Below are 27860 nucleotides of genomic sequence, written 5' to 3'. Positions count from 1 at the left end.
ATGTAGAAAATAGTAAAAAAAGAACACTTGAATGAGTAGGTGTCCAAACATTTGACAGGTACTATATGCTGAGCTACACTCTACATACACGGGTACAGTCAAACTCGCCCGCATCGACGAAGAGTGCATTTGATTTGATTCAAATTCTTTAGTTTCAACTTATTTCCACCTCACAGCCCACCTACAACGTCATTTCTTATATCCATTCATACGCATTTGGCCCACTTGATCCATCTCCACAATTGGATTTGATAAATTTGGCGTTGGCACATGATAATATCCTTATGATAATGAGTACAAACAAATAGCTTTGACTGTCATCCTGAACTAGATTTGTATTCTACAATAGCAATTAGGTTTTTAATTTGCGTACAGTAACACTTTGCGTTGCAGGAAGCAGTTGTTGCATCAGAGAGAAAAGTCATTTTATATTTGGTATAATCCATCAATGCTGCAGTGACTGTGCCCAGGTTTGGGAGCAGACAAAAATCATTGGATAAAACCCAGCATGAGATAAAGCTACAAATTCAACAGTGCACACTGAGTATGGGAAAAGACTAAAGAAAGCTCACAGGTGTGAGTGAGTTACACTTCCAAAAGTTCATCTATTTCACAAGAGTTGACAAAGGCCTTACTGATATGAGACACCCGAGTTTTACAGTATATTAAGAAGGAACAGACCTAGCCATTCAGCAAAGCAATTGCATAATTTAGGCTAAAGCGCCAATGGTGAGGAGAGTATGTATTTTAATAGAGTCATTGTCATGACCCACAAGGTTGATGCCAGTGGCCTGTTGTTGCCTTTTGGTGGTTACTTCACAAGGGACTAATTTCTCCGTATGAGCCGGTGTTGACACATTCAAGCACACCCATGTGATCCAACCTACATGCACACAATAGTTACAAGACAAAAATATATTAACATATTCATTAAAAACATTTTTAAAAAAACAAAAAAAACTGTACACCTCAGTGTAGTAAAATACTTCTTAAAGAATAAAAAGATGGAAAATATTCTGTGGGTTAAATTTCTTTATACTTTATGTAAAACTCTCCCCCTCCCTCAACAAAATAGCTTTTTTCATTTAGTAAAAATATTCCCAGGGTTTTAGTGGGAGCCCCAGGCACTGGATAAATCTCTGTACAAGAGGAGAGAAAAACACTTGTTTTCTTTTAAGGATCTGTTCCCTGAACAGAACAGAGTTCAGCTCACCTCTGGAAAGGCTAAATGTTCTGGATACCATTAAAAACCAGATAAGAGCTGAGGAGCCAATGGAGAGCACTTAACTAGTTATCCATGAACCTTGCTGGCTCGCTCGGTCCTCCTCCCAGCCAACAGTCCAGCTGTCTGGCTCTGTGAAAATCATGCACCTCAGGCCCACCATGAACCCACCCCACCCAACCCCCACAGACCCTAACTACACCTACTCTCTGTAATCCGTTTGGAGTTTATGATCGAGAAACACGTTTTGTAGCCCTTCTACTTGAAATGAGCAGCCATTTTAGCTTGCACAGTCCAGAGAGTTAGCTCAGTTGAGTTGAAAGCTGATGGCTGGCAGCTGAAGAGTATGATGGTTTTTGTGGTTGTGCCTTAGGTCCACATCGCTGTGTGTACACTACGCCAGTGGCCATCCAGAGAACCAGAAGCCCAAACACTGTGTAATGGACCACTGCCTTCAGGCCCATCTCCACGGAAACTTGGAACACACTGTTGTAGTACACCATCAACCTTGTGAAGCGTTCCTCCTCTTTACAGTCCGGTGATAAAAAACAAAGCACTAAATAGTCTGAACAGTTTCACAGCATGTTGGCCCTCCTGCCTCGTTCTTTCCCCCACCCCAGGGCCTCGCAGCTCAGTCAATGGGGCCCTGGAAGATGAGCTTGGCACAGCCCTGGGTGAGGCTGAGCTGGGTGGCACAGAATGGGCAGGCGGCATGGAAGGCGTGGGTGCCATGGGGCAGAGGGATCTCCGCCCAGTACTTTGCCGACTTCTCTGAGCACACGTGACCGCACGGCACAAAGGCGTGTGTGGGGGCGCCCACGTCCACGTAGAAGGCGGGCTCACAGCCCAGCCACAGCGGCACGTAGGGGCCCACGGTCCGGCACATGGGGCACTCCCGCTGGGCACTGGGCTCCTGTTCCGAGCGGTGGCCCCAGTTGTGGTAGCCATGCACGTGGCCACAGGCCAGGTAGACCCAGGGCTGCTTGTCCTCCAGGGAGGAGAGGGCACGGCTGCGCTGCATGCTGGGGAAAGCCAGGGTGTTGAGGCCCACAGGGCACTGGGGGCGCGCTGCGTTGATCTCCTGCCGCAGGGCCTCCAGGTGCTTCTGGGTGGGTGTGTGGAAGAGGCCGTCAGCTGTGCGCCACAGCAGGGTGGCTCCACATAGGTCTACCAGGGAACCGTCCTGCAGCACGTTGCTCTCACACTCCACCTGCAGGGGGCAACGCAGCACACACAGCTCCATTAGGTTACACTGGGCTCAACACTGACAGCTGGGTTAGAGCACTAAGTCTATGGAAACTACGTTTTTAAGAGTATATGGTATGATGTTGAATGCTGTAATATTTTTTAAATGGTTCTTTATTTGACCTAAATGACTGACAACAGATTTCAAATCAGGGTAATGGTGGAGCATCATCAGTGCTACTGACCAGTTTGCCGCGGGTCTGAGCAGAGCGGGTCTCTCTCAGGGTGTAAACATCCCCACACACAGAGATCTCTCTCCATACTCCTGGCTTGGACTCCTCTGTGAACCCACCCCTGGGGTGCATCACCAGCACTCCATTGGTTGTCAGCCCGTCCATGTGACCATCCGGGTTCTTCCACTTGGCGGCTTTTTCCTGAGGATGGGACAGGGGGAAAGTCACACAGTAGTGGGCTTACATAACACTGGTGCTAGTATAAATTGTGTGCTAATCTAGTTGATTCTGTCTGGAATGCTAGACAAGCACATGCGAACCAGGCTCAGATTCTTAGGAGGAAAACAGGAGAAGTAAAAACATGCTAGAAGTGTTCCATTGTGCATTATTGTCATAAAATAAAGAATCTGAATACCAATCAACCCAGGAGACATTCCTAGCCCTGGGACAGCCCCCCGTGAGCCCAGTCTTACCCCCAGGAAGATGTTCTTGGAGGAGTCAAAGCCAGCAGCGTAGATGCGGGCGGTGTAGGGCAGGACCCGCTCACAGACGACACGACAGGCGAAGCGCGAGATGGTGCTCTGGGTGATGGGCGTCTCATCTCCCTCCTGACCCCCAGACACAGTGTCCGTCACCACAAAGTCTATGGGACTCTCTGTGGAGCGGCCAATCTGCAGGACAATATAGTCAGCCCTGGTTACAACAGACACCTGCACCATTAGGGTCTGAACATCCATTTGTAAAACAAGGTGGTTTAGAAAGTGTTTGTTTTTAGGTCAGTGCCTGCGTTCATGGGCTATTTCCTCAATAAATAGTAAAAACAGTAGGCTCAGATGCTGCCAGCATCAGAGATCACACAAAAACAATATATATATATATATATATATATATATATATATAAAAATAATGAATGAGAACATGTCAATGAATTCTCCATAGCCAGGATGAACAGTGACTGTATGGATATATAGTCCTCCATCAGCTAGCTAAGGATGCTATGTTTAATCAAACAAGGTCACAAACCAATAGAATTTGTATGCATTGTGATACAATAAGATACTGATTAAATAATGATATATCAATTTGAGCTTAACACAGAAAAGTAAATGCTTTGTCTTTCAACGTTTGTCCTTGTTTAACATTTTCCTAAATTTTTTTAATTGCCATTTTTAATGATGATTATACAGACAGAACAAGTACAGGGAAAAACACGCACGGATCTCCTCCCAGACCAAACCCAAATCAACCCCCCCATGCTCCAACAAAACCCCACCCTAAAACCAGACTTAAAGCAGGCATGATATAGAATTTAAGTAATATATATATATTTTATAAATAAAATAAAAAGTAGAATAAAAATAGTGATACAAATTTTAAATTATAGTTGGTTTATGGAGTTGTGAAATTAGCTGGTCCATGTCTTCTACAAAGGATAGGAAAGGTTGCCAGATATTATAAAATGTAATTGCAGATCCCCTAACGGAGCAGCGCATTTTCTCTAGCTTGAGATGTTGCATGCCTTCCTTTATCCAATCGTTAAAAGTAGGAGGAAACAGATCATTCCACTTAAATAGCATAAGACATCTACCTAGAAGACTAGTAAATTACCAGCATGTTGCCCATAGAACTGTTCAGAGGGGGCCTCCTATGGTGCCACTCCGAATAATGACTTTTTCATCAATCTACACACAATACCACATAATGATGAAGCAAAAAATGCTGAGAAAATTTTGCTAATTGAAATATCACATTTACATAAGTATTCAGACCCTTTACTCAGCACTTTGTTGAAGCACATTTGGCAGCGATTACAGCCTGGAGTCTTGTTGGGCTGGGCCGCCAGTTCTAGAAGAGTATTGGTGGTTCTAAACTTCTTCCATTTAAGAATGATGGAGGCCACTGTGTTATTCAGGACCTACAATGCTGCAAAAATGTTTTGGTACCCTTCCCCAGATCTGTGCCCCGACACAATCCCGTCTCTGAGCTCTACGGACATTTCCTTCGACCTCAATGCTTGGTTTTTTTAATACTTTTGTTTTCGCTTTGTCATTATGGAGTATTGTGTGTAAATGAATGAGGAAAATGTTTGAATATTGCTGTAACAAAATGTGGAAAAAGGGAAGGGGTCTGGGTACTTTCCGAAGGCACTATAGGTCTCTCCAGTATCTTAGAAAATGTCTCCTATTGTTATCCAGAAATCTGTCAATTTTGGGCATGTCCAAAACATGGCAGTAAAGTAGCAGGAGCCTGCTTACATCGGTCACAAGTGGGATCTATTTCTGGTCTAATCTTGGAAAACATTGCCTTTGACCAATGCAGACGATGAACTATTTTAAATTGAATTACAGCATGTCTTAGACATATAGATGAAGAATGGATTCTTTGAAGCATACTCATCTGAAAGTTGTTCACGTAAATCCTCTTCCCATTGGTTATTAAGAGAGTCCAGGGATTCCGGATTGTGCGAGTTTAATAACGTTTAGATCATGAACTAGATTCAGCCGCGGGCCAATTTTTTCTGGAGCGGATGGTCCGTGGGCCGGAACATAACTGCAAATTGATTGCAAGAAGCCCAAACAGATATGTTTAACTAAAACATAATCCTTTCTTACATTTGTGTGGAAAAACTTGGGAACAGATTTCTTAAATTAAAGTAAATTGGAGCCGATTTCCTGTTTCTACAGTCTTATGTCCAACAATAAAAATTCCACACAAAACATTACCATGCCAGCAGCATACCACCCTGCATCCCACTGCTGGCTTGCTTCTGAAGCTAAGCTGGGTTGGTCCTGTTCGGTCCCTAGATGGGAGACCAGACGCTGCTTGAAGTGGTGACAGAGGGCCAGTAGGAGGCACTCTTTCCTCTGGTCTAAAATAATATCCCAATGCCCCAGGGCAGTGATTGGGGACATTGCCCTGTGTATGGTGCTGTCTTTCGGATGGGATGTTAAACGGGTGTCCTGACTCTCTGAGGTCACTAAAGAGCCCATGGCTCTTATCATAAGAGTAGGGGTGTTAACCCTGGTGTCCTGGCTAAATTCCCAATCTGGCCCTCATTCCATCACGGTCACCTAATCATCCCCAGTTTACAAATGGCTCATTCAGCCCTCCTCTCCCCTGTAACTATTCCCCAGGTCGTTGCTGTAAATGAGAATGTGTTCTCAGTCAACTTACCTGGTAAAAAACATTATTAATAAAAGAATTTGCTCAGAAAAATGTGGACAGCCAGTTGGGGAACCCTGGTATAGACCATGCCTATGCCCCCTTTGATATAAGGATAAACTTATTTTATTACATAGGCAAGTCTTTACAGACAAAACTGCCCGATTCCAGCCTGGCTGAATCACCCTCAGATCATCACTGATCCTCCACCAAATTTCACAGTGGGTGCGAGACCCGGTGAGGCCTACAAGCCAGTGTCTCGCACCCACTGTGAAATTTCGTGGAGGATCGCTGATGATCTGGGGGTCCTTCAGCAAGGCTAGAATCGGGCAGTTATGTCTTTGTGAAGGACGCATGAATCAAGCCACATACAAGGTTGTCCTGGAAGAAAACTTGCTTCCTTCTGCTCTGACAATGTTCCCCAACTCTGAGGATTGTTTTTTTCCCAGCAGGACAATGCTCCATGCCACACAACCAGGTCAATCAAGGTGTGGATGGACGACCACCAGATCAAGACCCTGTCATGGCCAGCACAATCTCCAGACCTGAACCCCATTGAAAACCTCTGGAATGTGATCAAGAGGAAGATGGATGGTCACTAGCCATCAAACAAAGCCAAGCTGCTTGAATGTTTGCGCCAGGAGTGGCATAAAGTCACCCAACATCAATGTGAAAGACTGGTGGAGAGCATGCCAAGAAGTATTAAAGCTGTGGTTGAAAATCAGGGTTATTCCACCAAATATTGACTTCTGAATTGCCAAGTAAAAAAATGAGTATTGTGTTATTTAAAAATGAATATGAACGTATTTTCTTCGCATTATTCGAGGTCTGACAACACTGCATTTTTTTGTTATTTTGACCAGTTGTCATTTTCTGCAAATAAATGCTCTAAATGACAATATTTGTATTTGGGAGAAATGTCAGTAGTTTATAGAATAAACACATACCTATAAAATAGTAAAACCAGAGAAACTGATAATTTTGCAGGTCTCTTAATTCTTTCCAGAGCAAGCTATATTTGTTATATAATAGCATGTCATCCGCATAGAGTGAGACTTTATTCTCTAAGCCCCCTCTTCGAAAACCTTTGATAGTGGCGTTATAACGTATTGCTGTGGCTAAAGGCTTGATTGCGATGGCAAACAGCTGACGAACCCGGTCTTGTCCCACGTTGAAGTTGGAGATGGGATGAAAGGTTATTATTTGTGCATACTGCAGCCATAGAGGATGAAAGGTTATTATTTGTGCGTACTGCAGCCATAGAGGATGAAAGGTTATTATTTGTGCGTACTGCAGCCATAGAGGATGAAAGGTTATTATTTGTGCGTACTGCAGCCATAGAGGATGAAAGGTTATTATTTGTGCATACTGCAGCCATAGAGGATGAAAGGTTATTATTTGTGCATACTGCAGCCATAGAGGATGAAAGGTTATTATTTGTGCGTACTGCAGCCATAGAGGATGAAAGGTTATTATTTGTGCGTACTGCAGCCATAGAGGATGAAAGGTTATTATTTGTGCGTACTGCAGCCATAGAGGATGAAAGGTTATTATTTGTGCGTACTGCAGCCATAGAGGATGAAAGGTTATTATTTGTGCGTACTGCAGCCATAGAGGATGAAAGGTTATTATTTGTGCGTACTGCAGCCATAGAGGATGAAAGGTTATTATTTGTGCGTACTGCAGCCATAGAGGATGAAAGGTTATTATTTGTGCGTACTGCAGCCATAGAGGATGAAAGGTTATTATTTGTGCGTACTGCAGCCATAGAGGATGAAAGGTTATTATTTGTGCATACTGCAGCCATAGAGGATGAAAGGTTATTATTTGTGCGTACTGCAGCCATAGAGAATGAAAAGTTATTATTTGTGCATACTGCAGCCATAGAGGATGAAAGGTTATTATTTGTGCGTACTGCAGCCATAGAGAATGAAAAGTTATTATTTGTGCATACTGCAGCCATAGAGGATGAAAGGTTATTATTTGTGCGTACTGCAGCCATAGAGGATGAAAAGTTATTATTTGTGCGTACTGCAGCCATAGAGGATGAAAGGTTATTATTTGTGCATACTGCAGCCATAGAGGATGAAAGGTTATTATTTGTGCGTACTGCAGCCATAGAGGATGAAAGGTTATTATTTGTGCATACTGCAGCCATAGAGGATGAAAGGTTATTATTTGTGCGTACTGCAGCCATAGAGAATGAAAAGTTATTATTTGTGCATACTGCAGCCATAGAGGATGAAAGGTTATTATTTGTGCGTACTGCAGCCATAGAGAATGAAAAGTTATTATTTGTGCATACTGCAGCCATAGAGGATGAAAGGTTATTATTTGTGCGTACTGCAGCCATAGAGGATGAAAAGTTATTATTTGTGCGTACTGCAGCCATAGAGGATGAAAGGTTATTATTTGTGCGTACTGCAGCCATAGAGGAGTAAAGGACTTTGATCCAGGATATAAAATTTGGATCAAATCCAAATTACTTGAGTATAAAAAAAGATTGTTTTTATTTTACCTTTATTTAACTAGGCAAGTCAGTTAAGAACAAATTCTTATTTTCAATGACGGTCTAGGAACAGTGGGTAAAATGCCTTGTTCAGGGGCAGAACAACAGATTTTTGCCTTGTCAACTTGGGGATTCGATCTTGCAACCTTTCAGTTACTGGCCCAACGCTCTAACCACTAGGCTACCTACCAGGTAAAGAATATGATGAGAATGAATCCTCAAATACGGAAATCAAGAGAGGAAAAAGTTGATCTGAGAATTTTGTTAAGAATTCGCTCAGAAATCCACCAGGCCCAGAGGATTTATCACACTGCATAGATTTAATTGCCAACACAATCTCTTCTACAGAGAAATGTTCTTCCAATTCAGCAGCTACAGTATCTCAGGTTCAACTGTGGGAATATCTAAGTTTTAAAAGAAGGTGTTGAATAAGGTAGCGTTACCAGCGGATTCCAAAATGTATAATTGTGAGTAAAAGTTAAGAAAGCTTGAACTAATCTCTAAATGTTCAATACACCTCTTACCCAGCTCGTCTTTTATCTCAGGTATGGTTTGGTTCGCGGTTCTGACACAGCTGGTGTGCTAACATTTTCCCTAATTTCTCTCCATGTTCATCATTTTGGTATCGAGATTTACTAATACGATTTTCAGTTTGTAGAGTTGAAGATCAAACTGTCTGATGTGTCAAACGTTGTTTTAGTAGGCCAACGTTTGTCCTTGAGTGGGTTTTTAAACAGCTCTCTGCTGGGTATGGCTTTTGTTTACTTAGTGCCGTTTGCAGACACAGACACAATAAAGGTTAGAATGTAAAGCGTGTCTGGAGCAGTGGAACGTCTCCCTGGTGGGAGTGGAGCGGTCTCTGTGCTGTAGATTAACGCTAGGGGGAGAACAGCGTGCAGAACAGAACACGGGTTCACTTGAGGGAAGGAGAGTGGGGAGAAGACAAAGAAAGTGGGACAGACGATCACAGAGACCACAGTGCTATAGAAACACTGCCCAGCTTCATAGCAAACAATTCCATGGGGAAGACAGACTTCATTAAAGATTTAAATAAAACAGACCAGAGTTTTGTTAAAAATGCATTAACATGAATTGTATATTATTAAGCAGATTGCCTTATAAACTTATGGTTTGAGGGTTTTCAGTAAAAAGGATAATGAAATGGATCATCTGGAATATTGAAACGGGTGGACTTACCTGAAACATGTCTGTGTCTTTGTCATGGCAGTATTCCACCACTACTGTCTGGTTCCTGGACAGAGTGTAGGAAATACTGTGCTGCCCTTTGCAGTTCACCGCCTGAAACAACAGAAGATCAAAAGATGCATTCTACACATGTATATAATGGACTGATAATGACAGTCATCTTACATTGAAACTCTTAATAGGATATTAAGTAATTTGTAAATGACATTGTATGAGCTCATTACTAATGAAATCATACAAACCTATTGAAACAAAGGGCTTCTTCAGTGATATAAAGGTGATCAAATCAAATGTTTTGTCACACTCGCCGAATACAACAGGTGTAAACCTTATCATGAAATACTTACAAGCCCTTAACCAACAATGCAGTTAAGAAAAATATTTACGAAGTAAAAAATAAAAGAGCAACAAAATAACAATAACGAGGCTGTATGCAGGGGGTAACAGTAGCGAGTCAATGTGCGGGGACACAGGTTAGTCAAGGTAATATGTACATGTAGGTATGGTGACTATGCATAGATAATAAACAGCGAGTAGCAGCAGCAGCGGGGGGGGGGGGGGGGGTCAATGCAAATAGTCCGGGGTAGCCATTTGATTAGTCTTATGGGTTGGGGGTAGAAGCTGTAGAACTTTGAGGATCTGAGGACCCATGCCAAATCTTTTCAGTCTCCTGAGGGGGAATAGGGTTTGTCGTGCCCTCTTCACGACTGTCTTGGTGTGTTTGGACCATTCTAGTTTGTTGGTGATGTGGACACCAAGGAACTTGAAGCGCTCAACATGCTCTACTACAGCCCCGTCGATGAGAATGTGGGAGTGCTCGGTCCTCCTTTTCCTGTAGTCCACAATCATCTCCTTTGTCTTGATCACGTTGAGGGAGAGGTTGTTGTCCTGGCACCACACTGCCAGGTCTCGGACCTCCTCCCTATAGGCTGTCTCATCGTTGATCAGGCCTACCACTGTTGTGTCGTCAGCAAACTTACTGATGGTGTTGGAGTCGTGCTTGGCCACACAGTCATGGGTGAACAGGGAGTACAGGAGGGGACAAAGCACACATCCTCAACACGGGGGCTCCTCAGGGGTCAGCGTGGCAGATGTGTTGCTACCTACCCTCACCACCTGGGGGGGTCCGTCAGGAAGTCCAGGATCCAGTTGCAGAGGGTGTTTAGTCCCAGGGTCCTTAGCTTAGTGATGAGCTTTGAGGGCACTATGGTGTTGAACGTTGAGCTGTCGTCAATGAACAGCATTCTGACATAGGTGTTCCTTTTGTGTAGGTGGGAAAGGCCAGTGTGGAGTGCAATAGAGATTGCATCATCTTTGGATGTGTTGGGGCAGTATGCAAATTGGAGTGGGTCTAGGGTTTCTGGGATGATGGTGTTGATGTGAGCCATGACCAGACTTTCACATCACTGCATAGCTACAGACGTGAGTGTTATGGGTCGGTAGACATTTAGGCAGGTTACTATCGACCCGGTAGCATCTGATGACCACTGTTTGTTCTCACAACATTAGAGCAAAGAGCAGCCATGTACCAGGGAGTCACGAAGGGAACTAATGCTTTCCGCAACCGCTCCGCCACTCATGTTGGGGGAATCATTAGATGATTGCACAACCCCTTGATTATATCACTGGACAAAAACAAATAGGAGTTGGGACAGTAATACTCAGAATGGAACAGTAGGGATCAGTGTTCCTGTGATGTAACACTTCCATTACAGTGACCATGAACCAGCCTTTAGGCTCAGTCAACAAAGGCCAGGCTATCAGCTGAGCTTCGTGAAGGGGGATTCATTTCAAGCCTCTCAAACACAGCCCTGCGGCCACCCAGCCCTGCAGCCACCCAGCCCAACCACTCTAAATCGGAATCTAAATTCCATTTCCCCTAACAGCTCCATCACGTGAGCAAGGGAGAGGTAAAAGTGGGTCACTCACGATTGCTGTATTGTGCAGCTGCAGAAAAAAAGTAAAAAAAAAAAAAAAGAGATCCTGTAGCGAGACATACAGGGGCTTGTCTTAACACAGAGCACACTGCCAACATCCATCCACCGGTGTCTGTCTGGGCTCAGATACAGTTTATACTCAGTCACAGCCCTCCCACTACGCTAGGCACGGTCTACATACGTGCCGCGCTACGGGAGTCTGCAGGAGTAAGAAACAACCATGATAGAGTTAACTAACATTTTCAACAGAACATTTGGTTCTCCTTTTGGATTTCCGCATATCCAGTGCTAAAGTCCCACTAAAACCCCACGCAACCAAATGAGATCTGGAGAACAAAGTGGCCTAAACCGTATGTTAGGGAACACCCAAAGGAACACACACACACCCGGACAGACCCCTCTAATTGAGATCAAGTGGGCAGATTAGAGAGCAGGGCAGGATTTGAATAGGAGTCTGGCAGTGGCAGAGATCCTCATTATCTACCAGAGTGTGCATAGCCCCACTCACTCAGTCAGTCAGCTTTCTCATTATGTTCACATGGCGTGTGTGTCTTGAGTGAAAAACACATTCCTGCTGAGCGAGAGAAGGCATCGGGGGACACACACGGATATCCATAATAGTTGCCCTCTCAAATCTCTGCTTTCAAATAGAACTCTGTGCTGGCTCAAGGACAATAGGTATGTTGAACTCATTCACTGACAGTGGTAGGCTACGGAGGGCCACAAAAGGGAGAATTTCAAAACAAGGTTCCCTTTCTTGCCTGCCAGAAAGAACAGCCATTTCATCTCTGTGTGTACAGCTGTGAGCGGAAGGTCAGCCAACTGCAACAACTTCCTCCTCACTTCACCCGCTAAACCAAGCTTCATACAGGCCCTGATACCAGGGTGATAGCAGAGGGAAAGGGGAGGTGAAGGTGCTGGGGGGTTAATAAAGCCCAATCAATTTAAAACAGACAGTACATGACCTCCTACATAAACCTAACTTGTTCTAATGTGGTGTGTCATGTAGGGCTGTCTCCGACTCAAACTTTGTTGAATGAGTATCTGCTCGAAATTTTAAAACGTATTTTTCGCAGACACATCCTATGTGTTTTAATCAAATCAACTATATGCACTGAGCTTGCCTGATGCTTTAAGCGCTATGCTTGATGAAATGATGACACACAAATGACAAGAGGGAGTCCGACCGCAATTTGATTGTGCCAGGCCCAGAGTTGCTGCGCTGTGTAAAAAAAATAAAATATGACTGACTAGCAACCGTTGTCGGTCTCTCCTCCCTGCTGCAGCGACCACCACAGAACATCAAGTGTTTGTCACGCTGTTGCTGAAGCTGCAACATAATTACAACCATTTGAATGAAAAGTTTGATTACTGAAATCTCATTTGTTTAGGAAAAACATTTCTCTATTCCCTCAACCCTTGCTCTCTTCACATGACACATGTATGCATCGCATGCACATGACCAATAAGGTCTGACTTATAGCATATCAATAAATAGGTTATAACAAACTCCGAACACATGAAGAGGACGTTACAAATAAACTCGAAATGGGAGAATGTTCACTGGTTGCTCTGTGGAATAAATTTGACTAGTTGTGGAAAATACTGGAGATCAAGAAAAAGAAGAAACATGCACTGCATGCATATTATAGATTACAATAGAATTTCTTCTGACCATTTGGAACAATGTAAACACAAAATAAATTAAAAGCGTACCAGAAAGTCTGTTGTTTAAGCCTTTATTACAGCAAAGACTAAAAACAGTCTCATGCTTTTTTTATTTAACCAGGTAAGCTAGTTGAGAACAAGTTCTCATTTACAACTGCGACCTGGACAAGATAAAGCAAAGCGACACAAACAGAGTTACATGGAATAAACAAGCGAAAAGTCAATAACACAAAAGAAAAAAAGAAAGTCTATATACAGTGTGTGCAAATGGCGGGAGGAGGTAAGGTAATAAACAGGCCATAGTAGCGAAGTAATTACAATTTAGCAGATTTAACACTGGAGTGATAAATGAGCAGATGATGATGTGCATGTAGAGATACTGGTGTGCAAAAGAGCAGAAAAGTAAATAAAAACAATATGGGGATGAGGTAGGTAGATTGGATGGGCTATTTACAGATGGACTATGTACAGCTGCAGCGATCAGTTAGCTGATGTTTAAAGTTGGTGAGGGAATTAAGTCTCCAGCTTCAGCGATTTTTGCAATTCATTCCAGTCACTGGCAGCAGAGAACTGGAAGGAAAGGCGGCCAAAGAAGTTGTTAGCTTTGGGGATGACCAGTGTGATATACGTGCTGGAGCGCGTGCTACGGGTGGGTGTTGTTATCGTGACCAGTGAGCTGAGATAAGGCGGATCTTTACCTAGCATAGACTTAGATGACCTGGAGCCAGTGGAGAACTAGAGCATACAGGTCGCAGTGGTGGGTGGTATAAGGGGCTTTGGTAACGAAACGGATGGCGCTGTGATAGCAAACTGGATGCAGTCTGAGTAGAGTATTGGAAGCTATTTTGTAGATGACGTCGCCGAAGTCGAGGATCGGTAGGATAGTGAGTTTTACTAGGGTAAGTTTGGCAGCGTGAGTGAAGGAGGCTTTGTTGCGAAATAGAAAGCCGATTCTAGATTTGATTTTGGATTGGAGATGTTTAATATGAGTCTGGAAGGAGAGTTTACAGTGTTCCAGACACCTAGGTATTTGTAGTTGTCCACATATTCTAAGTCAGAACCGTCCAGAGTAGTGATGCTAGTCGGGCGGGTGGGTGCGGACAGCGAACGGTTGAAAAGCATGCATTTGGTTTTACTAGCGTTTAAGAGCAGTTGGAGGCCACGGAAGGAGAGCTGTATGGCATTGAAGCTCGTTTGAAGGTTAGTTAACACAGTGTCCAAAGAAGGGTCAGATATATACAGAATGGTGTCGTCTGCGTAGAGGTGGATCAGAGAATCACCCACAGCAAGAGCGACATCATTGATATATACACCGAGAAAAGAGTCGGCCTGAGAATTGAACCCTGTGGTACCCCCATAGAGACTGCCAGAGGTCCGGACAACAGGCCCTCCGACTTGACACACTGAACTCTATCTGAGAAGTAGTTGGTGAACCAGGCGAGGCATTCATTTGAGAAACCAAAGCTATTTGAGTCTGCCGATAAGAATACGGTGATTGACAGAGTCGAAAACCTTGGCCAGGTCGATGAAGACGGCTGCAAAGTAGTCTTTTATCGATGCCGGTTATGATATCGTTTAGTACCTTGAGTGTGGCTGAAGTGCACCCGTGACCAGCTCGGAAACCGGATTCCACAGCGGAGAAGGTACGGTGGGATTCGAAATGGTCTGTGATCTGTTTATTAACTTGGCTTTCGAAGACTTTAGAGAGGCAGGGCAGGATGGATATAGGTCTAACAGTTTGGGTCTAATGTGTCACCCCCTTTGAAGAGGGGGATGACCGCGGTAGCTTTCCAATCTTTAGGGATCTTGGATGATATGAAAGAGAGGTTGAACAGACTGGTAATAGGGGTTGCAACAATAATTTTAGAAAGAGAGGGTCCAGAGGCCTACGGCTCGATGGTGGTTATACAAGGCTGCTATACTAAGCCTATTAATGATATTGCTTCTTATAATGATCATAATAGTAATGATAACAATAAGGAGATCAAGAAAAAGGAGGGTTATTATTGTTAATATAATTTCTGACAATTTGAAAGTGTAAACACTAAATAAATAACACCAGAGAGCCTGTTTTAATTAAAATAACAGTAAAGCTTTTATAGCATAGCAACGATTAAAAAAACAGCCGAATTGGTGAAATAGTTTATCAACCGACGTGTTGTGAGGCTTGATGCTCACTGAATCAGTAGACTATTAAACAAACACTCAAACTGCCAACACTAGCTAGATCTGTCTTATTTCTGTAGATACACTACATAACCAAAAGTATGTGGACACCTGCTCAACAAACATCTCATTCCAAAATCATGGGAATGAAAATGGAGTTGGTCCCCCCCCTTTACTGCTATAAACAGCCTCCACTCTTCTGGGAAGGTTTTCCACTAGTTGTTGAAACATTGCTGCGGGGACTTGCTTCCATTCAGCCACAAAAGCATTAGTAAGGTTGGGCACAGATGTTGGGCGATTAGGCCTGGCTCACAGTCAGTGTTCCAATTCATCCCAAAGGTGTTCGATGGGGTTGAGGTCAGGGCTCTGTGCAGGCCAGTCAAGTTCTTCCACACCGATCTCAATAAGCCATTTCTGTCTGGACCTTGCTTTATGCACAGGGACATTGTCCTGCTGAAACAGGATAGGGCAATCCCCAAACTGTTGCCACAAAGTTGGAAGCACAGAATCGTCTGGAATGCCATTGTATGCTGTAGCTTTAAGATTTCCCTTCAATGGAACTATGGGGCCTAGCTTGAACCATGAAAAACAGTCCCAGACCATTATTCCTCCACCAAACGTCACAGTTGGCATTATGCATTGGGGCAGGTAGCGTTTTCCTGGCATCCGCCAAACGCAAATTCATCCGACACTAGGCACTGCACATGGTGATCTTAGGCTTGTACGTGGCTGCTCGGCCATGGAAACCCATTTCATCAAGCTCCCGACGAACAGTTCTTGTGTTGACGTTGCTTTCAGAGGCAGTTTGGAACTCGGTAGCGAGAGTTGCAACCGAGGACAGACAATTTGCTTCAGCGGTCTCGTTCTGAGAGTTTGTGTGGCCTACCACTTCGCGGCTGAGCCGTTGTTGCTCCTAGACGTTTCAACTTCACAATAACAGCACTTACAGTTGACAAGGGCATCTCTAGCGGGGCAGAAATTTGAGAAACTGACTTGTTGGAAAGGTGGCATGCTATGACGGTGCCACATTGAAAGTCACTGAGCTCTTCAGTAAGGTCATTTTACTGCCAATGTTTGTCTATGAGATTGCATGACTGTGTGCTCGATTGTATACAACTGTCAGCAACAAGTGTCGCTGAAATAGCAACTCTACTAATTTGAAGGTGTGCACATACACTATATATATATATATATACAAAGTCTATGGATAATTTAAAAAGCCAGGCACATTTAACAGTTATGACTATTTATTATCGACCAAATTAAGTTGGAGTTTCCTCTCCTCAATTTTCCTAGACAATTAAGGCAAGGGCTGTTTTCTCGTCTTCTTACTCCGCTGCTGCCTCTGCCGCATTGTTCTCAACATCAATATGCTGGTTAACTTTGCTATTATCCACATTGCAACATGATCTAGTAAAAGGCACTAATTCAACACCTCACTGATGTTTCAGAACCGCGGACAGCAACCGCTATCAAACGTTAGAAAGCACATGTTATAAAATATTATTTTTAGTGTTACACCATTGTCCTTAACCATATACAAATACAGTAGGACATGTTTTAGAGTGATGGACTGTGCCCTCCCCATGGATTAGTCCACTCAGACAGAAACAAATCAGACAGGTGTCTGGTACACTGTTTTTTTTTTTTTGCAACTGCTTGACTAAAGAAATCTTGGTCGACCAACAGCCTATCGACCAAACAATCGACTAAATGGGGTCAGCCCTAGTGTCATGAAACAGCACAGACAAGAGCACAGTAAAGTAAACAGGCCGTCAGAGATTACACAGCCTTTATCAGCTAGCGCCTAACCTTCTCCCAGTAAGAGCAACCAGCCAGCAGACTTCACAGTCAGGCTACAGGGTGGGAGACCAACCCAGACTCGGGCCTGAAGCCAGAAGACGCAAACTTCAAAAAGGAGAAGTACTCCGAAATGTGTGCTTGATTTATCTAGGAGACCAATTGCAAGAGGGCAGACATATACAGGATTGGGAAGTTTACTAGCTGCAGTCTGCAGCTTTTGTGTAGTAAATGTCACCGATCTATCAACAGAGCAGCAATATTTTCTTGACTGGGATTCCAACGTAGATACATGAAAAATCTTGTGTGTAAAAGAAAATGTTTAAAAATGACTATCAATTTGATAAGTGGGGCCATAACATATTTATGAGAACTCATCAAGTATTAATCCAACCAATGACTTAGTTCATTCATGAATAGCCTACATGAGTAGCCTAGGTTCCTGGTTTACCTTGCTGGCCTGTGGCGTGTTGAGGATATGGACGGTGCTGGGTTTAACACCGTTGGCTTTGCTTCTCTTGTACAGGGCAAAGCGGCTTTTCCTTCTGCCCCGGTCTCCGTTCGGGAGGGAGCCATTGTACCTGTCAGAAACAAGAGGAGAAAGACGTGAGTTTTCAACATTTGAGACAACGGGAATTAATTGTCCACAAAGGGTGGGTAAACATATGCTTCCAGGAGAGAAAAGGTCTTAGAGAATATGTTACAGAACACACGTCTGGAAATGAATGTGTGATGAATAATAAAATGTGATCTTGGGGTTTTAGAGAAGGGCCATTTCTATCCACTTTCATTAATCCACCACCAGAAATCCCATTCATTTTATTTGTGATATAAGCATCACCTTGGATTATTACTGAGTTATTACATAATGCACTTTAAATGCTTTCCCCGTCTAAGCTAGCCACGATGTAGCTCCAGCTGTTGATCTATACTAGCCTTTAGCAGAGCAGAGTTTTGAATGTGCGTCAGGTCTCCTGCTGCACTTTCAAATCAAAGTTTACTTGTCACGTGTGCCAAATACAACAGGTGTAGACCTTACAGTGAAATGCTTACTTACAGGCTCTAACCAATAGTGCGGGAAAAAAAAGGCATGTATGTATGTATGTATGTATGTATGCATGCAAGTAAAGAAATAGAACAGTAAAAAGACATTTGAAAATAAGAGTAGCGAGGCTATATACAGACACCGGTTAGTCAGGCTTATTGAGGTAGTATGTACATGTGGATATGGTTAAAGTCTATGCATATATGATGAACAGAGAGTAGCAGTAGCGTAAAAGAGGGGTTGGTGGGTGGTGGGACACAATGCAGATAGCCCGGTTAGCCAATGTGCAGGAGCACTGGTTGGTCGGCCCAATTGAGGTAGTATGTACATGAATGTATAGTTAGTGACTATGTATATAAGATAAACAGAGAGTAGCAGTAGCGTAAAAGAGGGGTTGGGGGGGGCACACAATGCAAATAGTCCAGGTAGCCATTTGATTACCAGTTCAGGAGTCTTATGGCTTGGGGGTAAAAACTGTTGAGAAGCCTTTTTGTCATAGACTTGGCACTCCGGTACCACTTGTCATGCAGTAATAGAGAGAACAGTCTATGACTGGGGTGGCTGGGGTCTTTGACAATTTTTAGGGCCTTCCTCTGACACCGCCTGGTGTAGAGGTCCTGGATGGCAGGCAGCTTTGCCCCATTGATGTACTGGGCCATACACACTACCCTCTGTAGTGCCTTGCGGTCAGAGGCCGAGCAATTGCTGTACCAGGCAGTGACGCAACCAGTCAGGATGCTCTCGATGTTGCAGCTGTAGAACCTTTTGAGGATCTGAGGACCCATGCCAAATCTTTTTAGTTTCCCGAGGGGAAATAGGCTTTGTCGTGCCCTCTTCACAACTGTCTTGGTGTGTTTGGACCATTCTAATTTGTTGTTGACGTGGACACCAAGGAATTTGAAGCTCTCAACCTGCTCCACTACAGCCCCGTCGATGAGAATGGGGACGTGCTCGGTGCTCCTTTTCCTGTAGTCCACAATCATCTCCTTAGTCTTGGACTGTCCAGCCTCGCCGGAGTGTCCAGACCGGCGAGGCTCTCTGACTCACATGAAGGTTCAACAGCGTAATAGCTCTACCGTATTAGTCACAATAACTTGGAACCTGAACTGTCTGACTCATAAAAACACAGGACAAAATGGCCTCATCATAACAATTGTGTGGTTCACAATTCCATCTTGGTGCCCCCTTGTGATGCCCAGTCTCTCAGTCTGCTGTTACTACAAGCCTGGTCTGCCTGGTGAATGGAGACGCCCCTTCCAGAACAATTACATCCACCAGCTGGCCCCTACAGCTGGGAAACCCCATGCGCTCCTCCCATCCAACACAGGCCTATCACCCACCCACCCACAATGATCATGCAAATAAGAGAGTTCAGACTGACACGTAGACTGAGATCACAGTATTTCAGAATGAATTATGTTCACTAAGTAAATCAGTCAACCTCCTTTATTTTAATTAGTGAATGGGCTAAACAACAAACCATTACACTGTAATCCCCAAAGCCCCCTTAATGCAACACTGATGCAACAGCAGCGAGTGACCCCCCCCCCACACTCCTCCGTCCTGCCCGGGCCACCTGTCCCCACAGCCAGGCAAACACATGGCCTCAGTCAGAACAGGGTAGAGCTGGTCTGCGCGACACAACCCTCTCACAGGGGAATATGTTATCTCTGCCATCACTGACTGACTGCAAACAAGTACGATCAATATGAAACAAGTCACAACCGCAGTGATCAGTCCACAATCAGGCAGGATCAATTGCACTCTTCTTTTAGCCTTCGGCAGCCACCTGTCTCTAAAGCGGTTATTGTCCTTGGTACCAGGACAACAGTACCATACTGTTCTCTCTACCACCGCACAGCAAGCAGGACCGATGCACCATGTCTGGAACCAACAGGACACTGAACTGCTTCTACCCCCAAGCAATAAGATGGCTAAAAAGTTAAATAGCTACAGTGAGATCCAAAAAGTATTGGGACATTGACACATTTTTATTGTTTTGGTTCTGTTCGCCAACACTTTGGATTTGAAATTAAATAATGGACTATGATGTTAGTGTATTTTCATCGATACCTGTTGGATGCATGTTGCCATTTCAGATTATTTTGTACACAAACATAAATGCTAAATATTGTAGTGTCATTTGGAGTCACTTTTATTGTAAATAAGAATATGTTTCTAAACACTTCTACATTATGTAGACGCTAGTAGGGTTTGGGCAGTATCCAGATGTTCATATCGTCCTACTGTCCTCTTATCCCTGGTTTTACGGTATTACCAGTTTAGTACACAAGGGGGCGCCAACAAAATGCATAAAAGCCCATTGGGCATCTATTAGCAGAATGCTAACAAAACTTGCACAAGTAATAGTGAATTTTCATGGAGGCTGCTAGGTAAATAAAACACTTTTTTTTATAGCAAAGACATGCAGTCCAGCTCATAAAGTTATACATATATAGGTAGGAGCTAACGAATGTCATTTTTTGTGTTGTGAACCAGAGACATTGAGCAGCCTGTATACATGCGGTGTCTGTATGGAGTCTGGAGTCGCTAGGGCAACGGGCCTGCCTGCTCTGCTCGGAGAAGATGGGGAGGAGCAGACGGGCCGAGAACAGAGAGGAGGGCAAAAAAACAAGGAAATCAAAAGATAGCAGTAGCAGCTGTACAGATAACTCCTTCAAAGAGCTTTGGCTTCTCAAACACAGCAGAAAGCCAACACAATACGATGCCCCGTCACCTTATCTAAGTATGTGGCTGAATTAATAAGTTAAACTTTGGGGTCACGTTAAAGCAGAATGTGTTTTTCACACAGGAAAAAAAGATACAACACATAAGAAATATCTTATGTGTTGTATCGCAGATCTAAAAATCTTCTTATTGTAAATTCTGCTTGGCATCAGACTCAATTTGTGGTTCAGTTGCACTTCTCCACTTGGTTGAGAATTCACGAACAGGTATTCTATCAGCAGACAGCACTCTGACTGATGTGTAGCCAGACTACATACATGGAGCGGCAGGTAGCCTAGTGGTTAGAGCGTTGGACTAGTAACCGAAAAGTTGCAAGATCAAATCCCCGAGCTGACAAGGTACAAATCTGTCGTTCTGCCCCTGAACAAGGTAGTTAACCCACTTTTCCTAGGCCGTCATTGAAAATAAGAATTTGTTCTTAACTGACTTGCCAAATTGAATAAAGGTAAAATAAATACAAATGTAAAAAAATCCTCCAGTAAAATGCAAGATTAACTTTAGGAAATGCAGATGGCTACATTCTTTCTATGAGAAACAGAAAAATGATGGCCATGCATAGTTTTCATTTATTATTGTAAGCTCACTTAGCCTACATGTATGGCTGCCAGCCAAATAGCTTTGCACTTCTGTTGTCATCTGTGAAAGAAAACTATAGTTGCACGTCTCTGATCACTCTATCGAAGCAAAGAAAAACACACACAAAAAAAACACTTGACTATCAATACAAAACGCGACCCCTGTCAATACACAGCTGGACTCACCTGATCCCACTTTCTCCAGGTGTGCTATTTACAAACAAACAAATGACTGGCTCAACTGTTCTGGGGAACTAGAGTAAGCTTCGTAATACGACAGGTGAAATGAAGAACGAAATCTTCATCTCCTAACATATTATACAAATTGACTGCAGGTATTTACTTAAAAAGTAGCTAATAATATAAAAATGTATAGTTTCTAAATGTATTGACGCTATTGAAAAACCATCTTGTGGCTATTTTCAAACACCCTGGTATACGGTATACCGCCAAAGCCTATATGCTACCATGATTAGGGAAAATCATGAATGAATAGTGAATAATGATGAGTGAGAAAGTTAGACGCACAAATATCACAGCCCCAAGACATGCTAACCTCTCACCAATACAATAACAGGGGAGGTTAGCATTTTATATCATACCCCCAAGACATGCTAACCTCTCACCAATACAATAACAGGGGAGGTTAGCATTTTATATCATACCCCCAAGACATGCTAACCTCTCACCAATACAATAACAGGGGAGGTTAGCATTTTATATCATACCCCCAAGACATGCTAACCTCTCACCAATACAATAACAGGGGAGGTTAGCATTTTATATCATACCCCCAAGACATGCTAACCTCTCACCAATACAATAACAGGGGAGGTTAGCATTTTGGGGGTATGATATTTATGTCTCTAATTTCCACACACCATTATCTCTAGTCATGGTAGCATCCACATGAATGTAGAAGTGTTTATAAACATTCTATTCACTATAGTCCCGTGTCGCTCAGTTGGTAGAGCATGGTGCTTGCAATGCCAGGGTTGTGGGTTTGATTCCCACAGGGGACCAGTATGAAAAAAAGTATGAAAATATGTAAGTCACTGGATAAAAGAATCTGCTAAATTACTCAAATGTACTGTAAAAGTGACTTCAAAATGACAATACATAATTTCTATTGGGCACAAAATAATCTGAGAACCAAAACAACCAGCAAATGTGTAGTCTCAAGCTTGATGTAGTTGTTGAATGCAAAACCAAATACTTGGAACTTTTTAATACACATAAGTTAATTTGTTCCATTACTTCTGCTCCCCTAAAAATGGGGGGGACTATGTACAACAAGTGCTGTCATTTCTAAATGGTTCACCTGATATGGATTAAAAAAATACCCTCAAATGAAAGCTGTCAGTCTGTACTTTAACCTCACAGTCATTGTAGAATTTCAAATCCAAAGTGCTGGAGTACAGAACCGAAACAAAAAAATTGTCACTGTCCCAATAATTTTGGAGTTCACTATGGGCATTGACCAGCCTTTGCATGAATTATTTTTGGACTCATCACATACGCTGCTGCTACTGCCCAGTCACTTTACCCATACCCATATGTACATATCCATCTCAATTACTTCATACCCCTGCACATCGACTCGGTACCCTGTGAATCCAGCCAAGTTATCGTTACTCATTGTGTATGTATTCCTTGTGTCTTCTATTACTTTTCTATTTCTCTCAACATTGTTGGGATGGGCATTTCACTGTTCGTAAACAACAGGTATAGACTAAGCATGTGACATAACAGTTGACCTCTCCCTAGCTTGATGCTACTGGGCCATAACATCTCTCCCCTACTCCAGTTAAGCCATTTGGGGTCAGATGGGAAGACTGGACATAAATACCAGTCCATTATCAATCTTTAAGGACAGGAAGTGAAGTATGTAATGTCACCTGGAACCATCTTCATCGTTGCATTAGCTGGGACAGCATTCTGTGCTGTAGCTATTGTAATCCCTTTCCCTTTTGACCTGGCCCAGACAGATAGCGGATTTTGCCTTTGGATAATAGCAGGGATTAGACTAGAGACTGAGCAGCCTAGTTCAACAGCCTTGTCATTCACAGGAAAGAGTCATCTGCACTCCCCTAGTCACTGTGACAGAGTTGGGGGGGCTTTAGGTCACAACCAGTCCAAACTGTGACAATGTACAGCAACATTTCTGGTTCATCCTCAACAGCAGATGTCATCTACAGTTAGTCACCACCCTCCCGTATTGGTGGTTTGGAGGTTTGTGCGCCACCTACCCGGAGAAGTCCCAGTCGAATACAAGTTTCCCTCACAGAGCTGTTCCTAGGAGACTCACAATGCAGTCAATAGCCTCAGTCCCACAGGCACAATGAATAGACAGAGAGGAGACAGAGGAGAGGCAGAGGCTTTATCCTGATCAATCCCCATTTTCATTCCCTAAGACCCACTCACCCAGCCAGCCCGCTGCCAGGCAAAGCATCTATGCCACCACCAGTTTAAGACAAACCGTGTGAGAATGGCTATTAAAAAACAGGTCTTGTATGCTCTACTTTGCACCGTTCATCTTTCCCTCGATCCTGACTAGTCTCCCAGTCCCTGCCACTGAAAAACATTCCCACAACATGATGCTGCCACCACCATGCTTCACCGTAGGGATTCAGGCCAAAGAGTTCAATCTTGGTTTTATCCAGTGGTGTAAAGTATTTAAGTAAAAATACTTTAAAGTACTACTAAAGTAGTTTTTTGGGGTATTTGTACTTCACCATTCATATTTTTGCCTACTTTTACTTCCCTACATGCCTAAAGAAAATAATGCACTTTTTACTCCATACATTTTCCTTGACACCCAAAAGTACTTGTTACATTTTGAAGGCTAAGTAGGACAGGAAAGTGGTCCAATTCATGCACTCAAGAGAACATCCCTGGTCATCGCTACTGCCTCAGATCTGGCGGACTCACTAAATGCACATGCTTCCTTTGTAAATTATGTTGGAATGTTTTAATGTGCCTCTGGTTATCCGCAAATAAATAAATAAAACAAAATGGTGCCGTCTGGTTAGCTTAATTTAAGGAATTTTGGTAATTACATTTACTTTTGATACTTAAGTATATTTTAAACCAAATACTTTTACTCAAGTAGAATTTTACTAGGTGACTTTCACTTGAGTAGTTTTCTATTAAGGTATCTTTACTTTACTCAAGTATGACAATTGAGCACTTTTTGTACCACTGGTTTTATCAGACCAAAGAATCTTATTTTTCATGGTCTAAGAGTCTTTTAGGTGCCTTTTGGGAAACTCCAAGCAGGCTGTCATGTGCCTTTTACTGAGGAGAGCCTTCCGTCTGGTCACTGTACCATAAAGGCCTGATTGGAGGAGTGCTGCAGAGATCCTTCTGGAGATGGAACCTTCCACAGAGGAACTCTGGAGCGCTGTCAGAGTGACAATCGGGTTCTTGGTCACCTCTCTGACCAAGGCCCTTCTCCCCCGATTGCTCAGTTTGGCCAGGCAGCCAGCTCTAGGAAGAGTCTTGGTGGTTCCAAACTTCTTCCATTTAAGAATGATGAAGGCCACTGAGTTCTTGGGGACCATCAATGCTGCAGACATTTTTTGGTACCTTTCCCCAGATCTGTGCTTCGACACAATCCTGTCTCGGAGCTCTACGGACAATTTTTTCGACCTCATGGCTTGGTTTTTGCTCTGACATGCACTGTCAACTGTGGGACCTTATATAGACAAGTGTGTGCATTTCCAAATAATGTCCAATCAATTTAATTTACCACAGGTTGACTCCAATCAAGTTGTAGAAATATCTCAAGGATGATCAATGGAAACAGGATGCACCTGGGCTCAGTTTTGTGTGTCATAGCAAAGGGTCTGAATACTTCTGTAAATAAGGTATCTGTTTTTTATTTGTAATCAATGTTAAAAAATGTAAAAACCTGTTTTTGTGTTGTCATTATGGGATATTGTGTGTAGCTCAATTTTGAGTCTCATAGCAAAGGGTCTGAATACTTATATAAAGAAGCTATTTCTGTTATTTTTATTACATGTGCACATTTTTTTTTTGCTTTGTCATTACGGGCTATTGTGTGTAGATTGAGTGAAAACATGTATTTAATCAATTTTAGAATAAGGCTGTAATGTAACAAAATGTGGAAAAAGTCAAGGGGTCTAAATACTTTCCGAATGCACTGTATATTAACAATATCCGTAAATGATACAAAGTTCTATCTTGAAGCGATGGGTAGACCTACAGTAGCTACAGGACAGCAGTTTAAAGCTACAGTCTGGGATCTGGGAATAATGGTCATTTCAATATGGAACCATTGATTCTATTATTGGATAATAAAATGTACACCAAGGTAATTCTTTGTCATGCCTCATTTTAAGAGGCTCAGATGGTGACAGGGATCACAGCAGGGTCAGGCAGCCAGGGAAGACCAGTCTGATGGAGGTGAGGTGTTTTTTTCAGATATAACACTTGTTCTCTCTGTGCAGCAAACACTGGACAAGCCAGATGCTATTTTAAAGCAACAAACCTCCAAAGTTGATTTCCAAACTGTATCAAGGGTTGATAGAGGCTTTTCCTGATGACACAAAACACATCTAACAAAAATGTAAGGAAGAGTTGTTCATTTGTTAGGCAATTGGTTAAAGGTGCAACACAATATTTATTATTGAATTACCTTTGATTTAGCTCAGTCTTATTAATCACAAACATATGTAATAATTATATCTTACCTAGCTTAATGACTGTGGGCATATTTTGACTTTTTGTTCTAAATAGAGACGACATATTGGATTGTGTAAAAATGCAGGAAATTAGCTTTAGATGCCCAAAACCATTCTGGGGGAGGACCCCCAGACCCATGCCACTTTATGCCCCCCCACTTCTACAACCAAAGTGGCATCCCTGCTATCATCAATTGGTGCTAAAAGTAGTTTTAGCATCTATGAATGGTAGACCTACTTACTGTATAACATTTAATGTATAAACGGAACAAACATGTCCACTGGTGTTCTGGATGTTCCGAAAATATGTCAGTAAGAGATGAATCAAGGAGTCTTACATTCCCTAAATGGCATTTGTATCGATTGAGAACATAGTTGATTACTTTTTTTCTGTGGGTAGTGCTCCTGTCAGTTCCCCCCAAAAAAGTTGTGAGCACTAAAACATTAAAGACTATATTATCGCTGAAACAGTTTACATGAAATGTAAAAAAAAAACACAAAGAGGGTTAAAATTTGGAACATAGAAGCAGGCCTACGTTAGCCGAAGTCTGAGCCTTCATTAAAGTCGCGTGGAAACACTAGCATACTCTGATGCTATGAGAGATGACTTTATCACGTAAGCAAAGCAACATGTTAGGAAAAAAGTTAGGATGGGGGGGATGGGGGAAATCGCCACTTCCGAATTCCTCATCCGCCCTGAATCCAGTCATTACTTGTGAGCAACTTTTATTGGAACAAAAATATACAACACAGGCGCTAAAAGAACACTGTTGCAAGGTTGGGAATTCTGTGATTTACTCATATGTACTATTATCTCAAACCCTTCCACCACAATCTACACCTGCATTGTGGGTTACGTTGTAAATAAATAGAACGTTTATACCGTTTCCGAAAAAGTAAATGAAAACAAATCGCTACTAAACCGTTACACATTTCTGATTTGTTGAGTAACGTGGGCGCGTCAAATTCTCTGTGGCCTCTAACGATAGCAGTGTACCTAGGAAAAGTTTGTTTACATATCTTAATCGAAGTAACTAAAGCGTTAATTTTATTCACGGCGAAGACCGCTAACTCCAGTCTGTTTTCAGTGCTGGAAAAAAGTTCAATCAGTCACAAACATAGCCTCGACTTCTCCAACTGGCCTACAAATTGTTAGCCAGCTAACTTGTTGACTTTCTAAAATACCAACACTTACGTTTAGTAAGTTACGGAAGTTTTTCTTCAACTTACCCTAATACTACCAACTCCCCGTATTTTATTGGGTCTTTTGTAGGGGCGCACTGCTCCTCCTGGCTTGGCGAAAACATGAGGCTTCTTGCTTCAATGGACAGCAGGCGCCCCTCGATCTCAATGCACTCTCTCAAATTCAGAGGGAAAAGAACACAAGGGATTCCCTACAAAGAGTGTACGCAACTGCCATTTCACTGTATATCTCGTTGCATACGTATTTACGACTATATAGAGCAGTCTTTCTTTTAAAATTAATGGAACAAAAACGTTGTTTTGTGAGTCCTAGTTAACGCAACTCGGTGGTTCAATCCGCTTTAAAAGCAGATCCAAAAACAGCCAGGAGCAGAGGGTGGACCATACCATTCAGTTGTCCTTTACTTTATATGGGGGTGGGGGGGACTTTAGACACATTCCACACTTTTTTTTAAACCCATTTATTGATCAAACACTTTATCGATGTATACTGAT

General features: G+C 42.8%; 1 protein-coding gene across 1 annotated transcript; it reads right to left on the bottom strand.

Moving 5' to 3' along the window:
- Window positions 1-133: 133 nt before the first annotated feature.
- peli2 (pellino E3 ubiquitin protein ligase family member 2) lies at window positions 134-27731 on the bottom strand. Its single transcript, XM_029713457.1, has 6 exons — window positions 27393-27731; window positions 17540-17669; window positions 9509-9610; window positions 3114-3311; window positions 2653-2841; window positions 134-2432 (listed from the first exon to the last, which is right to left on the bottom strand). Exons 1-6 carry the CDS (start codon window positions 27467-27469, stop codon window positions 1854-1856), a joined length of 1275 nt encoding a protein of 424 aa, XP_029569317.1. The 5' UTR covers window positions 27470-27731; the 3' UTR covers window positions 134-1853.
- Between the last annotated feature and the right edge of the window lie 129 nt (window positions 27732-27860).

Source organism: Salmo trutta, chromosome 25 (assembly GCF_901001165.1).
Source record: "Salmo trutta chromosome 25, fSalTru1.1, whole genome shotgun sequence".
NCBI lineage: Eukaryota > Metazoa > Chordata > Actinopteri > Salmoniformes > Salmonidae > Salmo > Salmo trutta.
This window is presented reverse-complemented; position numbering and strand designations above follow the sequence as displayed.

Bases quoted from the DNA above. Each gene is read 5' to 3' on its own strand.
- peli2 (XM_029713457.1), bottom strand. From the start codon at position 27,469: ATGTTTTCGCCAAGCCAGGAGGAGCAGTGCGCCCCTACAAAAGACCCA. The intron at 17,670-27,392 runs GTAAGTTGAAGA...TGTTTCTGACAG, and splicing joins GGGGAGTTGGTAGTATTAGG to GTACAATGGCTCCCTCCCGA. The intron at 2,842-3,113 runs GTAAGACTGGGC...TCCCATCCTCAG, and splicing joins CCAAGAACATCTTCCTGGGG to GAAAAAGCCGCCAAGTGGAA.